General features: G+C 41.3%; 2 protein-coding genes across 2 annotated transcripts; both read right to left on the bottom strand.

The window, feature by feature from the left end:
- Positions 1-1709: 1709 nt before the first annotated feature.
- Positions 1710-6155, bottom strand: sdr16c5a (short chain dehydrogenase/reductase family 16C, member 5a). The gene is made up of 7 exons (XM_076981966.1): positions 6012-6155; positions 5489-5815; positions 4849-4980; positions 4611-4710; positions 4150-4294; positions 3359-3484; positions 1710-2099 (listed from the first exon to the last, which is right to left on the bottom strand). The coding sequence occupies exons 2-7, from the start codon at positions 5807-5809 to the stop codon at positions 2003-2005; spliced, it is 921 nt and encodes a 306-aa protein (XP_076838081.1). The 5' UTR covers positions 5810-5815; positions 6012-6155; the 3' UTR covers positions 1710-2002.
- A 751-nt stretch (positions 6156-6906) lies between these two features.
- Positions 6907-9703, bottom strand: penka (proenkephalin a). The gene is made up of 3 exons (XM_076981547.1): positions 9187-9703; positions 8862-9002; positions 6907-8021 (listed from the first exon to the last, which is right to left on the bottom strand). Exons 2-3 carry the CDS (start codon positions 8997-8999, stop codon positions 7431-7433), a joined length of 729 nt encoding a protein of 242 aa, XP_076837662.1. The 5' UTR covers positions 9000-9002; positions 9187-9703; the 3' UTR covers positions 6907-7430.
- Between the last annotated feature and the right edge of the window lie 4454 nt (positions 9704-14157).

Genomic DNA, 14157 nt, shown 5'->3' with positions numbered 1-14157 from the left:
TACTTGAGGGTCTCTAAGGTGTAACTAAAGTGCCTCCTAGTGGAATGAAGACAAACGGCACCAAACAAAAACATTGCTAGTTAAAAAGTTTTCCAGACGTTTATGAAATTTACTTTTCGATGCCTCAAAAGTCGGGCACCCGTTTTGCTCCTCCATAAATCAACGTTTTAGGGCGTCCACGCCTTTATTATAGTGACATGGTGTGAAACCTCACACAAGAAAATTAATGTATGCATGCTCCCTGAGAAATAGAAATCATATATCTGTATACTTTTAAAATTACTTTATTTGATATGGAGACAAAACATTCAAAAGCATCAACCAAAACAGAGTACTTTGATGCTGATTATTACCCCCTCCGTTCCGCTCCCCGTAAAGTAATGCCTGTGCCTTTGTGTGCGACTATCACTTCTGTTTGATGAGGTGTGCAATGAGGCGGCGTGATAGTTCGCGACAATAAATTGAAAATCCATTTATTCTTCGCCACAGGATCTTCCCTGTAGCGCAGCATCAAACCCAACCTGTGGCAACACATTCAAATCGTATCTCCTGTCTCTGTTCTCCGGTGGGGTTACGGTGTCAAACCTCGTCCCTGCCGGAAATTCTATAAAGCAAGCAGGGACACCATGCTGGTGACAGGCTGCTTTTTTGTGCGCATAACTGTTCCGTCTCTAACTCACTAATGCAACAAATATTACAAATAATACATTTGGTTTTAGATATATTTACAGACGATTATGTACCATAAAATATAAAACCCACCAATGCATAGCTTTAAAACATGTTTACTCGATCCGTCCGTCACTATTAGACATAAACGTATCCAGTCAAACAGTGTGTGAAGGCTATGGCAGATTGCCATAGGCCAATAGTAATGTTTTTTAACGTTTGTGGAATTTGTATAGGAATAAATATTTGGGACCTTAAATCCGCATACCCTTCCCTCGCCTATCTGTATATAGTCTACTATTTATAAATGTTAAATTGACATTACGATTAAAAAAAAACATTGAGATAATTGAAATGTTACCTGCAGTTTTTGTCTGTAATAGAGACTAGCCCATTTACTATAGAACTGTAGCAATATTGAATATGCACAATTTCAAGTCCTGCCCTTTCAACAAAATATTTCTGTATTTGTTAATTGTGCAAACCTTCATACAGAATCTAAAATGAGTTCTTTAAAGTCTTTGAGTCCATTGACGGGCGTCGACCTGTGGCCGAAGGTGGGCTGATTAGAGATCCCTTCACAGTGAAATCCAGAAGTCCACTATTTTCCTGCACACAGACGACTGTTCCGCCAAACAATGAGGAAAACTGAAATTCAGTGAACCTGCATATGCAAAATGAGAGCCACACCGCTTCTCAAACGTTTACACACCGGTGCATCGTCTGGAGGAATTCTTCCTCCTCACATTAGCACATTTTCTTCCTTGATACAAACATAAGCAGAGCACAAAACTGGTTTCTCAAAGTTGTGTGAAACCTTTGCTGTGTATTCTACATGTAGTCTACTGAGATTGTCATACAGTGCATTCACATACAGTACATCCCCCTCAGTAATTTATGTAATAGATGCCACTTTCAAGAAAGTGAAAGTGTGGTGAAACAGAATGCAGCGGTTACTATGCTTTGTGGTCACATGGTAGTGGTGCATATTAATGAGGAAATGGGTTAGATGTGTTAAGCTATTACACATAAAACATGGGTCACCGCTTTACACTTATTTAATGAATTCTCATGATCATCTGAACAATGTTTAAAAAGTACTTAGAAAAAAGAAACGACAAAACGGTATTAAACAAAACATTTGTCTCAAAAGACTTTTCAAGTCTGCTTGATCTCCATCCTCATCCTTTCAGCCTTTTAATAGCTTTTTTTAAATACAGTAAGTGTAAACAGATTAGCTTCAAAATCCATAACTGAACTCTTTCCAACATTTTCTCCAATTGGTACTGAAATAAAAACTTAGGCAGACTAATCAAACCGAAGCCATTATGGTTTAATCTTGTTTCTTTTGTCTTCCTTTGAAAGTGTCCATGAAGTTAAAGGCGCCGAGGTACATGCCTAAAATCACAGCCCCCTTCCACGGTAGTACGCTGTGGGAAACAGAAACGCAATTATTCACCTTACCACATCGACGCCCGAATAGCAGCCGTCTGGAAACGAGGGGACAGACACCGGGCATGCTGACCAGAGTTGAGATGATGATAAACTCTGGAGTTATCAGAATTTGAAAACTCTAACAGTGTATTGGACAACCTACAATTCCCTCTCCATCCCACATGCAGTTAAACTCTTCACCACGCACCTATATGCATCTAATTTTCAGAAAGATCACATATTAGAATTCGAGATCTTTCGAATTTAGGTTGGAGTTTCAAGATGCTGGTGGAGGTGTAGTGTTAGACAATGAGGCTTTGAAAGTAACTTGCATGGTAAGACAAACGCAGAGATCATAACAGCTTTGATTGAATATACACTGAAACCATTTGTAGACTAGTGCTTTTTCAAATGACCACTTCTCATACGTCTGTATAAATTATTACAACAATAAAGACAACTTTCTCATGTTTAAAAGTAGAGCATAGTAATAATAATATATGAATAATGTCCAAAAAACTGCACCCTGTCCATGCTTGGATTAACTGGACAGTTTTGTCATCCTGGGGGTTAGATCTCACTGTCCAATGAAACAGGTGTCACTTTTATCCACCAGACTTTCTGCTTTATATCGGCTCTCTGTAATTGGTTATGAGAGTATGGATTTTTTATGGGTAGTCAAAGCCCAGTGGAGTCTGAGGCCTTTGTGAAATAGCTTGAAAAAGTAGTGGAAAAAAAAACATACATGCTCATCAAGTCTGCCGAGGTGCACAACCGCTTTAGGCTGTACAATACACTGTAAGCACCAGAAACCCAGTGTTCAAAGCTGCAGGTGTTCATTCGACTTCAGTTCAACGGGACCCAATTTTCACCAGAGTATTGCAACTTTTTGCTTTGAGATTTCAACATGCACAACTCAGCAAAGTGATCTAAAGTACCAGTCTAGCATTACCCTCAAATTTGCAACATGTATTCAGCATCATTATACATGCACAATATGGGGATTTTACAAGCTCAGTCAGGACCACAATGTTACACAAGACTGAAATGCATATGTACAGCAACCCCACCCTTCTGGCTGACTAGTCTGGGGTGTGGTCTAGCTGGTGAAGCAAAGTGTGTGATCTCATTACCAGCCTGACACAGGACCACACACACCTCCTCTTCTACCTAAAAGTGCTTTTTAAACGACCCAAGCCCTGCGTGCACAGAAGTGCAGGCACTAATGACTCCTGGCTTTAGCATGTGGCCTTACCTTTTCAGGAAAAATAGAAAATTGATGGTCCTCGGCAATAGAAGGTAGGTTTGGTTTGTCAGAATAGCATTCATGATCTTCTTCACGACGTACTCTGGTTGCAGGACGGGGAGAACGTGCGGCCACCTAAACCAGAGTGGCACATCACTCGGTATGATCAGTATGAAGATGTTTCTTAGATACCATCAGCACTGCACCCTTTTCCACCTTCTAGAAGGAAGACGTTAGGGTTTGCTCAGCAAACGTTACCACTACCTCTAGGAGACCTAGATAAGAATTCTCCTCCAAAGTGAGTTCTTATTTGGTGGTCCACGCAGGCTAGGTATGCAAGACGCATTCAGCTGCCAGCACTTCTGTGATACAGCCAGAAGGGCACTCGAAGCACAGAGACAATAAATGCTCGTGGGGCGAGTGCTCTGGCAGTTGAAAATGAAAGCTAGACAGGAGACGTGAGATAGTGGCAAAGTCTCGAACAACTCCCTATTCTGGAAACTCCTTTTCTAAATGCCACTTTATGAAGCAATCTAAAATGTATCCAAATAATCTGGAAAGAATCTGTGAGGCTTGATAAAGTATTTAGGTAAAAAAAAAAATGTACAGACCAAAAACCAGAAGATTCTAAATACAAAGTAGTTAAAATAAGACATTATTTGTCCCATCTGTCTTTCTAGCCATACCTCAGCAAATATGTGAAGCATAAATAAATATTCATAAATAAAGATGAATGAAATCAAGATAGATTCATTCACCCTGAAGCTGTGAAAGACAGTGGAAGTGCAGTTCACGTTTACTTTGTTCCACAGCCGTCGAACATGCCAGTGTTGATGAAGTACGGAAACACTATTGTGGTCTTCACGCCCTCCTTTCCTGTGGCAATTAGTTCAAGGGCCACCGACTCAGCAAAGCCCACAACAGCAAACTTACTCGCGCAGTAATCTACGGGGAAGCAAGGAAAACACAAATACAAAGCAGTTTTAGACGTTCCCCTTCTATGCACGCAGCTGGACGCTGAGCACATGTTCATAAGCATAGCAGGAATTCACCACTGATCAACCCACGACCCCTCTGTGAAATTCAGTAAACAGATAAGGATCAGCATTAGTTTTGCCATGTTGATTCCAAAAGCTTCATAATGCTTTAGGAAAATAAATGCTCGTTTCAACAAGTGTGCCGTCAAACCTGCTGGGGTCATAGTGATATTTTAAGGACACTTGTATATTGACATACAGGAATTAAGACGTAAATGCATTACCTGCCAGACCATTGACACCTATAAGACCTGCAGAACTCGCAATGCAAACCAGGTGTCCGTGGTTCTTGTCAGTCATTGCTGGAAGAAAAGCCTTATATGTCTGAAACAGATACACAAAAACCCTCATGAGCGCTATGAATATCCATACACACTGTTCAAATGTACATGTACAGATATTACTAAAACTTGGATTTTTTTCTTTTTTTTAAGCATTAAAAAGCAGACAATTTGTTAATACCCAAAAATGTGCCATGGTGTTCACTCTGAGCGTTTTCTCAACAAGAACATCTGAAGACTCCATGAACTTCTTGCCATTGACAATGCCAGCATTGTTTATAAGGATGGTGACGTCTCCAACCTCACGCTTAACCTGCACAAGGGCAATAGACGAATAAATAGAAATGCATTGCTACCTCTTATAAACTAACTATAAAAGGGGGTTATGAACAAATTATATCTATGGAATTAATACAGAGTTTAGACAAAAGTGAAGAAGGTCTACGATACGTAACACGCATCATCGGCGCAAATAACTAATAGGAGGTGTGAGTGGGCTGCACCGTTCAGCTACTTGATTGACATGCATCGCACGCGCATTCCAATTGCTTCCTTTAATTAAATGAATCCGTGTTGAAAGAAGAACTTCCTAAAACACGATTAGCAATGCCTAAATACCATCCAATAACAAAATAAACCCATGAAACTGTTTTTTGTCGTTGTTTTGACTTGGCGTGCAAATGCACACACTTCTGTCTCGTCCCTAAAACGGGTTGATCAGTAGGTCACACGTTTCTGGTTTGAATGAAATACTTCTTATTCTAGAGCAAGGACGGCAACTCCGGTTTTTCTCGTTACACGCCGGGTTTTCACCTGCTCACCTGCTCAGCCACCCGGTACACGTCGCTCCTGTCGCTGCAGTCCGTCCGGTAGAGGTGCACGCGCGCAGCGCCCTTCTCCTTCGCCGCGCGCTCCGTTTCCTTCAACCCGTCCAAGTTAATGTCCCACAGCACCAGTGAAACGTCCATGGTGGAGAACTCTATCGCCATGAGCCGCCCAATGCCGCTGCCCGCTCCCGTGATCAGCACGATCTCGCCAGACACGTTTTTCTTCTCAAGTGTAACGAAAAGTTTTACGAAAGCTTCCAAGAGGTAAAATATGGTCAACAACATCACGCGGAGCGTCTCCACGAGGAAATTCATGGTGAGCTGCGGATATGGGACCAGATGAAATACATGAACACAGACAAATCTTAGTGTCTAAATCTGTGAAAGTTCTACTACACTGCACCATAAACTGAAATAAATGAGCAGCTAGGTAACTCTATTAATTGGAGGCAGTGTCAGGTATACTCAGCACACTCGCCTCCAAAACATTATGATCCATAAATCATAGACGGCTCACCTCCTGGTCTGTCAGCTACAAACTCTTGGCTGGTCTCTGTCGCCTGTCATGGAAACCTGGAAGTAAAAACAGGACTTTGTAATTACAAATCTCTCCCGGTTGTGCAATAGTCACATGATTTTCCCATCGCCACCGTCGCGCAAAGGCTTGTGGGTATCTTTGTTGGAATAATGCCACAAAATCTAGGCATTTACCCAAATGCAGTTTTAATTCAGGGACATCTTATTTCCGTTTAAGGTGTATTCACCGTTTGGTCATTTTTACTGGTAAATGTATTACACACATTCCAGTGTTCCCTAATTTCTATCCCAGTGCAGATGACTGACAGATCATAACTCGGTAGGCCAATAGACCAGATATTAAAACAGATATCGTAAATATGCAAGCGTAGTTTGAGATATGAGGCTAGACAGGATTTGCTCTAAAGAGGATGGAGTTAGTGCAAAGTTACATAAGAGAGGTTAGCCCCATGATACGTCATCGACAACATTGGAAGCAGTCGCCAACAGTATGAACAACAAATGTCTTCCATACTTAGATTTTGTAAAATTCACAATTACTTCACATTCATTAAATTATTTTACATTAATTTTTTGTTTGTTTCTTTCTTAAAGAATTATATATCTGACTTAAGAAAACGTATGGTTCTTTCCAAGGTTTCTCATATCTCCAGAAATGCAGAAAAGTCTATTTTATTTTACTTGTCTAGTCAATAGGGACCTGATGGTAAAAACTGCAATAACAGATACTATGTCCCTACTGGGATAATTACATTATATGAATTTCTTTTAACTGTCAGAATGACATGGTCTCGGAGGCGCTTAGGGTACAGAGAAGATCACTGTTGAGTTTCATTTCCCAAGAGATGAATAGATGATGCGTTTCATTTGTGCATTCAGATTAATTTATTGTATTCCGTACAGCTGATGAGTCAGACACGCTGCTTTGATTCAAACAGAACGTAAAAGCAGTTGAAACCATATGCAACAAACATCATCATTAGCAACTATATGTAAGTGAGGACTTCAAACTGAAACTAACCATTAATTGAATGAATAACCTACGGCATAGGAATACAAAGCGTCACCGTGAAACCGATTATTTACGATTGATGTGTCTTGCACATCTACACCGAATAATGATAATACCAAGATCTCTGGAGCCTCTCTATATATAAAACAATGTCCACATAGAGAAAGCAAGAACGGGAGGGCATATGCAAACTATCTATTTATCTGTGTATCTATTTATCTATTGAAAACATACTTAGGAACAAAGAACATGAAGGTGCAGTTGCAATGACAAAGAAGATGCTGGCATATGTTTATATAAAAATAAATTAAAGAAATACAGTGGCAAGCTCTACACCGATTTTGGGTTGTTTGAGATGAATGTCTTTTCTGATCGCCGAAGCTATTCTTAATCCATGAACCCTCCGTATCTCTTCTGGGCATCCGGCTGCGCGGTCTCCCCGCCCTCCCAGCGTTTGTAAGGCACGTAGCCCTTCTGCTCGTCCGGCCATTGCGGTCTCCCCACGCGGCGCATGAACCCCCCGTAGCGTTTGTGGAGGTCCCTGGCCGCCTCCTCTCCTCCGCTCCCACCACGCACGCTCCTCATGAAGCCTCCGTAGCGCTTGGCCGCCTCCTCCCCCTCTTGCTGAGGCTCCGCCTCCGCACCGAGCCCCGCCCTCAGAACCTCCCGCAGCAGGTCGAGCTGTTGCTCCTCGGAAGCCGTTCCGGGATCTTCCTTCTTCATGAAGCCGCCGTACTTCTTACTCACCGCGCCCAGGCCGTCGCCCTCGGCCCCGTCGCTCAGTTCGTGCCCCTTCTTCATCATGAAGCCGCCGTAGCGCTTCATGAAGCCGCCGTACTTCTTGGCGAGCAGGTGTCCGGCTTCCTGCGCAACCAGGTTGGGGCTGTCGACGGCGAGGTGCTCATCTTCACTGAGGGCATCTCGGCAGAGGTTCAGTGTGCTGGAGTCCACGCTCCCTCCACATTCCAACACGCACGTCTAAGAGGAACAGGGACAATAAGTTAATTAATGTCAAACTGAGAACTTCTGTGGTGGGGTTTTTTTTCCTCCACCAGGTGGCGTGCTTAACGTACGTTGTTGCCAAAACAGGTGCTTTAGTCCATTTTGCTACTCGCAAGTATAAAGTTATATTAATGTCAAATAACTTAATATATCACGATCTTGATGTCTTAGTAATAAATAAACTTAATACTGTTCTCACTCTGTCTTTTCACTCCAACTTGACATACAACTGTTAGAAATATCCTATAAAAAGCCCGACATCATGTATATCCCAGCACATTGGATATATTTAAGATAACTATAGGGGAGAGCTACTGTTATGCACAAAATGAAGCAGAATTACTGGAAGCAAGACCAGTTGCATAAACAGTTAGAATAATCAAGAGAAGTTGAATGCTTATATATGTATATAAAACCTTGTAATACCATAATAATGAGAATAAAGAACTGAGAATTCTGACACTGAGAGCAGTCTGGATCATGTTTCAGTAGTGCATCAATCGATATAAAAACAAACAACAACAAATAACTGAAAATAGCAAAAGGTAATATTTAGACAAACAAATTACATATTTTACATTTTCTAATTAATTTTCTATGCACAAAGTGGATAAATACATTAAAAAATAATACCAGGCATGTTTCTGTTTTCCATTTTCTGGTCTTTTAAGGTGAAATCGTTCTTTTTTTTGTCCATCATTCGCCAACATTTTAAACAAACATGAGAAAAGTATTTGATTTCAAAGGGAGTAATTTTGTACTAGGCAGGATACGTCTTCATGGAAATAACAATCAGGTGGATAACCCTAGACTTACCACGGTGCCAGTCTCTGCCTGCTGCCCCAACAACCGATAGACACAGAGCGCGCATTCCCTACCGCACTCCGCTCGTGCAGTTAGCGCGAGACATGCGCTCAAAACCAGTATCCAACAAGAGTTCACAGTCAACGCCATAAGCTGTAGAAGTGATATTTTAAATATATCAGTTGACAGATGAAGACAAGTACATCAAGACAAGCAGTAACTGGGTGATGCTAAAGTACTGGACATGTTAATATCAGATGTGACTGCAATATAAGACATTCAAAATGTGGTTGTGTGTGTGCGCGCACAAAAATTGTGTTATATTTTATAGAGTTACCTGTTCACAGTTACTTTTTGCCACAGTCCTCCTTTGAATGGGTGATGCACGGACGAATATTCTTCCTTCAGAAGCCCTTTTAAACTGGAATAAACCAATGCCCCTTGAGAAGAACACTTGTAGAACGTACAAAGGATGAGCCAATCACCTTTCACTGATGTTTAAAAAAAACAAAGACGCTTGGAAGAGGCAGATCACGAGCAAAGGTCTCTCAGCCTTTGCTGATACCGGGGTTAATTCCGCCACGATTCTGGCTAAACATGACTGGTACCAGAAGCTTTAAACTGTACCCCGTGTAACGTCACGCAGAGTAAACGAGACGTCCCCAGACCGTCAGTGGAAATATTCATGCATAAAATGACGTATATATTCACTTCAGCGAAATATTAATAGTCGTGTTTGACATTTTGTTTTACCCGCACTGTTGAGTCGCATGAGTTACACTGTTTTCCGGTAGACTTTTGAACTTGTTCTAGAAATGTTCAGATAGCTGATTTCATAAAGCATCGTGATGTGATTCACTCTCTCATTAAAACTGTGATCGTGAAGCACAGCGGGTAAATGATCATAGACTCGCATGGTGAGGCGGGGTAGGGGTGTGTGTGGGTGTGTGTGTGTGGGGTGGTGTAGGGGGCGACACACACGCTCGCATAGTTTACTAGGTCCCCCTTGTCGTCATTAGTTAGAGGCCTGTATTGCACATTACGTTCTTTTGTTTTATTTTGGTTAAAGGACATTTCTGTCTGACATTCAGTTAGTGTACTGCGGAAATCAACTTAGAGCATATCCCTATTCCAAACTGCATTATGACTTACAATGACAGATTATATGATTTTTTATGATTTACAGTGACAGGTTATGTGAACAATATGATATGATAATGAAGTTTCCATCTGGACTTCCTTATGATAGAGTGTGGATCACCACTACATTTGTAAACTTCCTCAAGATGATGAGGTAAATAACGCCAATTCCTTTTTTTTTTCTGAGATAGGAAGTTTATTAGTAATTTCTAATATATGCCAGATAGTTAACATGCATTCAGGCTGGGATAACAGACCTTTGTACCTCAGTGTGGCTTTAGAAATGTAACAAACACATCTAATAATGTTAAAGGGAATGTCAGTAGCATCTACTACCATGCTGTATAAAAAACTAGAAAATGCTTGATATTAGCATGTTGCCTATTTATGAATGTTTGTGTGTTTATGCATTTCTTGCTGTGTTCCCCCACTCTTTCACAAACTTCCCCCTCCTCATCTTCATCATCATCATCATCATTAGCACTGTTATCTTCATGTAGCTGGACTGTTCACATTTTTCATAGGGTCCCACAAATACATTACAGCTGTGCCATTACAAATGAAGAGGATGTTCTGTTACCCCCGGTGCGGTGAGTGATTATGCAGTGCTGACCCCGTATGCCTGATGATCACGTAGTGTCCAGTTTGCACCGATTCCAAGCAACCAAATTAAAATGTATGCTGATTTTCCTACCGTTAGCAAGTGATATAATTAAACTGAGTTCACAGTATTGCAGGAAATTGTAGTTGTGTAAATTGCACTGAGATGTAGCCTGAATAAAAAATATATTATCCAGAAGAGGAGATAAGACATTCATGCATATCATAGACTTGCACGGGATAAGAAGCTCTCAAGTTGGTATAACAATTTCATTATGACTGCAAATTATGTTTTTGTCATTTGAATTAATTACCCAGTTCATGTTTATCAGACAGTGTTGTTGATCAGACAGAGCAATTTTTATCAGACAGATCAGTGTTGATCAAGCAGAACAGTATTGATCAGGCAGAGCAGTGTTGATCACACAGAGCCGTATTAATCAGACAGAACAGTGTTAATCAGGCAGAGCAGTGGTAATCAGACAGAGCAGTATTGATCAGGTAGAACAGTGTTGATCAGGCAGAGCAGCATTGATCAGACAGCAGCATTGTTCTGACAGAGCAGTGTAAATCAGACTGTGTAGTATTGAAGAAGCAGAGCAGTGTTGATCAGACAGAGCAGTGTTGATTAAGCAGAACAGTGTTAATCAGACAGAGCAGTATTGATCAGTCAGAACAGTGTTAATCAGATAGAGCAGTGTTAATCACACAGAGCAGTGTTGATCAGGCAGAGCAGTGTTGATCAGACAGAGCAGTATTAATCAGACAGAGCAGTGTTGATCACACAGAGCAGTGTTGATCAGTGTTGCTGGGGTTTTTTAATATGTCAGTGTACTGTAGTGTCAGTGTCCCAGTTGTCTGCTATCAAAGTCCATGTAACCAACAGGAATCCATCAGTTATAAAAGACTAGTGGACGTCTTTTACTAATTGTGCAGATGGACACTTTGTGAAGTGTCTGTAGAATGTAAATTTTATGAACATTTTGCCTGAGCACAATTCGTCATCTTCTCTTATTAAGTGAAGGTGTTGTTATAGCACAGAGAAGTCTTACAAAATAGCTCATCCTTATCCTAGGTGTTTATTCAGTCGGTAGCACTACCCAACAGTCTAGGTAAAACTAGTGACTTTACTTAGTTGGACTTAGTTGGCAGGCATAGCTATTTCATTTTGCAGTTCAAGCTAATTAGGAACACTTATTAATGGAAATGTCACTTAATTGTAATCAGCGAGTAGGAGGGTGTTCTGTAAATTAATCCTGTAACTTCGATTTGAGGGAACTCCAGACATAATCAAGCACTTTGTCATTGTCTTCCTCTGATTAATTTTTAGCACCAGTCAATTTGAAATGCTTATCTCATTTGCAGTGAGATAAGCACGGCAGCCCTATCAATAGCCTTGGGCTGTTATCTGTTCATGGACAAATTTGTACACAGTTCTCCTCACACACACCAGCAAAGCCTCTTGTACCTTTATGTTATGCGCTCTTTAGCTTCCTGTAAACCTATGTGCCTTCTTAAATAGTCGAAAACCGCCTATACGAATACTTCACATCCCTGAGAGTCACACCTTTTACGTGTCACTAACCATTCAACCTTTCAGCGTTGAAAGATCGTGTTTATATGCGGGCCTCGCGATAGCCAAGAGGCCTAGATGGAGGAATATGACTTCTCAACAGTTGACCGTGCCCTACAGAAACAGACGGGCACGTAGGCCTTCCATGAGAGCGGGTGCGAGATGGATGAATCTTGAATCCTAGATTCATCTGTTTCGGTAATGATGTTTTTAGATCCACATCACCGCTCCCTGTTTGCACGATCTTGATGTCTCGGCCTTTGTTTTTTCTCAATGAGCTTTGACCGTAGCAGCAACGGCAGGAACAAGTTCATTAATTACTCTCTCTTCCGACTTTCCCCGGTCAAATCGTAAGCATGACAAGTGGCAACTGTCACTTTTCAATCAAATCAACGTGGTTAACTTGAAAGCACATGAGGCAACACCCATACGTTTAGCTGCAATAATTGGAACACAATTAAATCTGACCGGAGTCCGCAGTCTGGGTAAGCACAGTTTTAATCAGCTCTCGTATTCAATTTCCTGCTGAGACGAGGAAGAGATATCAGTGGTGTAATTACAGTGTCACTTTGGCCGCGTGACAGCACGAATGACAAGGGAGAGATAATTAATATCTCGCAACCGCGCATGAAAATGTCGAGATGCCTCACAGTACAAGTCTCTGCTCAGAACCATAACTCAGTTTCCCCTTCACCCCCAACGCTCGTGCGACTGGACGCAAGGGCCGACGTCATCACGCACATGGAAAGCGGACATCTGTCTTTCCGAACCAATTAAGTCGATTGAAACTAAAGTAACATGACAGGCATATGATATGATCAAGACACGCAATTTCATTGATCAGTCTATGAACACTCTGAAAAATGGATCATCTATCCACAGATATTCTCAGCAATAATTTTCTTTCAATTTGTTATAATTTTTGTGTTGCGTGTGCTGTCGCCCCACAAAAGAATTGGACATTTTGGGGTTTTTTTCTGACTCAAGTGGTGGGATCCATTCTTACCAAAGCAAAGACCACACTTCAACATCAATAAGCCGATGGTGGTAGTGTGTAGGCAGGTACATTCTTTCTAATATGAACCTGTTGCACAGATTGCAATTACACGTGACTACAATCTGATCTGTGATTTTTCATCACAATCAGCACATAGTACATTTATGTCTTGCTTTAGCAAAGATTTTGTCCTGTTTAGGTAAGATGTACAGATTATAGCTGTTTTATTACAGGGGGAAAAGTGGACTGAATGCACTTTACCAAGTTTGGAACTTTGAATCTGTGGCTTGGGTTTCCCTTGTGATTTCAGTAACCTGAAATCTCACATCACACACCTCAGCTGAGACGTGTCCTGTTATGTGGGAAGACGAGCTTTATCCATTTCCCGTGCAATATTGGAAAAAGTTCTAAAAAAGCCACTCTGCTTCGAGAGAGGTTCTTCTCGTGTTCTTGTTTTTTCTGACATGGGGCTAGAAATAACTGAGATCCCATAGCAGTGCAAGTCAGACTGCTTCAATATATCTGAATGTGAACGTCAGTGCAGATCAGACCCATCCGGAGATGGATGTGATGCAGTCAGACGTTCCGGGTCACATAAAAACAGGTGTGATCCTGGATTAGCACGCTTGTCCATTTTGTCTTGAGGCGGGCATGCTTTACCCTATCAGGGAAGAGGTGCGACATTGAGGTTACTGGGAGGTGAGTGTTGCAAAGTAAAACTGGCCATCATGGTAAAATAAATGTCCTTGAGAGAGAGGTGCAGCTCCTTAAGGTAAGTGCACTAGGGTAGACACTTAGGGCAGACATACCTCAGCTCACCAGTTTGATAAAAGATCACTTTTCTCCAGCCGTTACAATATTATTAAATACTGAGGTGCAAGGTGATTTAACAAGAGTGAAGAAAATGGCTGTGCAGTGTGTCTTAGCACAGATGCACTTTAATACTTTTAGTTAGCCTGTTTGGGATTGTTTGTAAAAGAGTGCTAGCTCAGAATTGT

The sequence above is a fragment of the Brachyhypopomus gauderio genome, chromosome 19 (assembly GCF_052324685.1).
Source record: "Brachyhypopomus gauderio isolate BG-103 chromosome 19, BGAUD_0.2, whole genome shotgun sequence".
Classification (NCBI taxonomy): Eukaryota; Metazoa; Chordata; class Actinopteri; order Gymnotiformes; family Hypopomidae; genus Brachyhypopomus; species Brachyhypopomus gauderio.
Note: the sequence above shows the minus strand (reverse complement) of the source record. Positions and strands in the feature narration are given on the sequence as shown.

Excerpts from the sequence above, each read along its gene's own strand:
- sdr16c5a (XM_076981966.1), bottom strand. The coding sequence starts at position 5,809 with ATGAATTTCCTCGTGGAGACGCTCCGCGTGATGTTGTTGACCATATTT. Across the intron at positions 4,981-5,488 it reads TGTACCGGGTGGCTGAGCAG|GTTAAGCGTGAGGTTGGAGA; the intron begins GTGAGCAGGTGA and ends GCCCTTGTGCAG. Across the intron at positions 2,100-3,358 it reads TTTCTATTTTTCCTGAAAAG|CGTACTACCGTGGAAGGGGG; the intron begins GTAAGGCCACAT and ends TGTTTCCCACAG.
- penka (XM_076981547.1), bottom strand. The coding sequence starts at position 8,999 with ATGGCGTTGACTGTGAACTCTTGTTGGATACTGGTTTTGAGCGCATGT. Across the intron at positions 8,022-8,861 it reads AGGCAGAGACTGGCACCGTG|ACGTGCGTGTTGGAATGTGG; the intron begins GTAAGTCTAGGG and ends TGTTCCTCTTAG.